At 43.0% G+C, this 3,259-nt stretch overlaps 1 protein-coding gene across 1 annotated transcript; it reads right to left on the minus strand.

The window, feature by feature from the left end:
* Positions 1–1,940: 1,940 nt before the first annotated feature.
* On the minus strand, positions 1,941–2,720 carry LOC109472465. The gene has a single exon (XM_019772243.1). It carries the CDS (start codon positions 2,718–2,720, stop codon positions 1,941–1,943), a length of 780 nt encoding a protein of 259 aa, XP_019627802.1.
* Between the last annotated feature and the right edge of the window lie 539 nt (positions 2,721–3,259).

The following is a 3,259-nucleotide window of genomic DNA, read 5'->3' on the forward strand; positions in this document are numbered from 1 at the left end:
GTTTCTGAGTATTTCAGTACAAATCTTTATCTTTGTGTTTCCTTTACAGCTACTGCTGGAATGAACATCAAACAACATGGATTAGATGTTAGATGAGGACCATCCCGTATAGAACACCAACAGTCGTACACATGAGATAAAAAAACACCATTAAAAACAGCTACATTAACAGCTAACTTACTTGTTGCGTAAGTTCTTTTGTGGTGATGGTGCTGCTGCTTTTTCCGTCCAGAACAGAAAACAGTATATTATAATTTTTGTCCTTTTATACTACTATCAAATTGCACTTCTGAATCAGTTGTTATACCACTCAGTAAAGGAGGATTCTCATCACTGACATCAGGCCTTTCATCATTATTCTGTTCTTTATATATATATATATATTGAGTTTATTGACTTCGTTCACAATTCAGTAAAATACATGGCAGCTTCATTTGTGTACAAAGATGCTGAATTGCGCATTTTACATGATTAACATGATAAAAAAACAATATCTATATTACAAGATCAACATGATAACAAATTAAAAACTAGTAAACAATGACATTAAGATGATAACGTTATAAGAAATTGAAAAGGTTCTTAATAAGCTGTAATAACTGATGTAATAATTGACACTTGGGGATTTTAACAGCGGTTTGTTTTTGCCAGGGGGATGCAGAGTTGCTAGGAACTTTTAAGGTTTTTAGCATGGACTTCCGAACGGGTTGGAGGTAACCAGCCTCTAAATGTGGGGGAACTTAGCAAGGATTTAGCAAACTTTAGACTAAGGGTTTCTCTCCTGTTTTCCAAGGAGGGCAGACATAGGTGAGTTAGGGCTTCATCGTAATGGGTATATTGGGCGCCAAGGATAATTCTAAGGGCACGTTTCTGTATTCGCTCGATCTTCATGGATTGTTGCGTCGTGATGCTGGGGCTCCAAACGGGGGCAGCGTACTCTAATGTGGGGCGAATATAACCTTTATATAAAGCAAGGAGGTCTAAAATAGGGAGTCCGAACCGTTTTAATTTTTTTAGCCAAAAAAGTCTTGAACTTGCCTTGGAAATAATGACCTGAACATGTTTATCCCACCCCAAATCACGTGATAACCATAAGCCGAGTATACATGCACTCTCTGTGTATTCAAGGGGAATATCATTAAGTGAAATAACGGGGGGCTGGGGGCAATCTCTCATAAATGAAATCATTAGTAACTTACACTTATCGCCGTTTAGGATCATATCATTTTCTAACGCCCAACTATTCAACTGGTCGAGTGATGTTTGTATTGCACTAGGCTCATAAAACTGCACTCTGCACTCTGCTGCCTTTATAACAAAACGTGCCTTAATTCTGGCAACTTTGTCTTCTACGTCCTCCTCTGGACGTAGTGACCTAGTGTGATTTGCTGCTGTTTTGCCATCATGTCCAGCTTTTGCTGCTGTTTTCTTATTTTAGAATCTCTTCTTTTCAACTTTTCCCGCCAGCTCTTCACGTTGAGTGTGATCACTCTCTGCTTGACCTTTGCTTCTTTCTTTTGAAGCAACTACTTCTTCTCTTCCTCCTTTTGCGTTCTGTCCCTTGCTTCCAGCTCCTTTTCGAGGGAGAAATTCTTGACAACCATCTTTCAGATTTCTAGCTCTTTCTCCCTCACTTCTCGCTAAAAAGCTTTGCCAGCCTTGGAGCTTCTGAGACATACTTGATGTTAAGGGTTTTTTTTCAACTTTATTTATTTGCTCATCATTTAAACAAATGTACAACAGCAGGGGGAGCAGAAGCGCATCCCCCTGAATTAGGTACAATTTGTCACATTATTTAAAGCATCAAACAGCATTCACATAGAAGAAATAATACATATAAACAACCATATATACAAAAGACACATATAAAAAAATTATTTACAACATATATCAACAAAGTTGCTTTATCAGGCTATGCAAAGTCCAGTACTAGTGTGGGTTCAAGGCAGGTTGTTATAGAGTCTGATGGTGTAGTGCAGGAAGGACTGTTGCAGCCGTTTAGTTCTTGCATGGGGAACAGTGATGTTGTGACTGTTCCTCAGCGATCTTCCTGTGACAGACTGTCTCTGGGCAGGAACCAGGTCGTGCAGGGGATGTTCAGGATTCAGCATGGCCTTGAAAAGAGACACAGCAGCGGCCTCTCTCCTCTCCTTCAGGGACGGCAGTGTCGGTACAGAACGTCTGCCGCCACGTGAGATGATCCGGAGGGCGCGCCTCTGAACCCTCTCCATGCTCGCTGCCTGCTCCTCACTGCAACCGACCAACAGAACATGGCCATACTCCAGGACAGGGCGGATGAGACTCAGGTACACCTGGACAAGATCTTGCACACTCATGCCCTGTTTTGTCAGCAGGCGGAGGTAGTGGAGCCTGCTCGAGGCCTTTGACACCATAGACTTCACATGTTCGCGCCAGGATAGTTTGTTGTCAAAGATGAAGCCGAGCCCCTTGGCAACAGTGGTGACAGGCACAAGCTCGCCCCCGAGAGACAGAGGTGGCAGTACTGGAGCGTTTCTGCTGAAGCAGATCAGCAGCATCTGGCTTTTCTTGCCGTTCAGGAGCATGTCGTTACGGTCAGCCCAGTTGTCAAGCTGCGACGCTTCCTCTGTCATGGCACTGTCCGTGCTAGCTTTCTTCAGGGAGACTGATCTGGACAAACCCACGTCATCCGCATAGCCCACGTCTAGGGTGTCGTCGTAAACCGTGTCGCGTGAGCTCATAAACAAAAGAAACAGATAGGGCGACAACACTCCACCCTGCGGTACTCCTGACGTGAGATGTCGCCAGCTACTCAACTCCCCGTTAGCAGCCACTCTCTGAGTGCGTCCTTGTAGGTAGTTTTGCAGCCAAGCTAGGTTATGGGGGAACTTGTGCGTTGTCAGGTACTCTTGGTATAGGCGGTCTGTACACTTCTCTCAGTTCTTCAGAGGTTTTGGTGTCTTGTTTCTTTTGGCTTTGGCCATCTTCGTCACTGGCTGTGTTTCTTGACAAAGTACTTGTTGAAATAACTGTTATACTTCCTCTGTATTGTGACATAGTCAGCATCTGGAATTACACTGTCTCTACCTAGTGTCTTTATTGGGCAGCACCTTCGAACTAGCCATTGTACAGAGGATAAACTTATGGTCTACACTATGTACAGTAGTTTGCTTTCTGTCAATGAATATAGCGTTCCAAGAGGATGTCCTGTATGTTAGAATGTAAATATGAATTCATGAATGACAACTGTTCTTTTCAGAATTTCAAAAATAATTACGGT

Source organism: Branchiostoma belcheri, unplaced genomic scaffold, assembly GCF_001625305.1.
Source record: "Branchiostoma belcheri isolate BF01 breed outbred unplaced genomic scaffold, Haploidv18h27 scaffold277, whole genome shotgun sequence".
Taxonomy (NCBI): domain Eukaryota; kingdom Metazoa; phylum Chordata; class Leptocardii; order Amphioxiformes; family Branchiostomatidae; genus Branchiostoma; species Branchiostoma belcheri.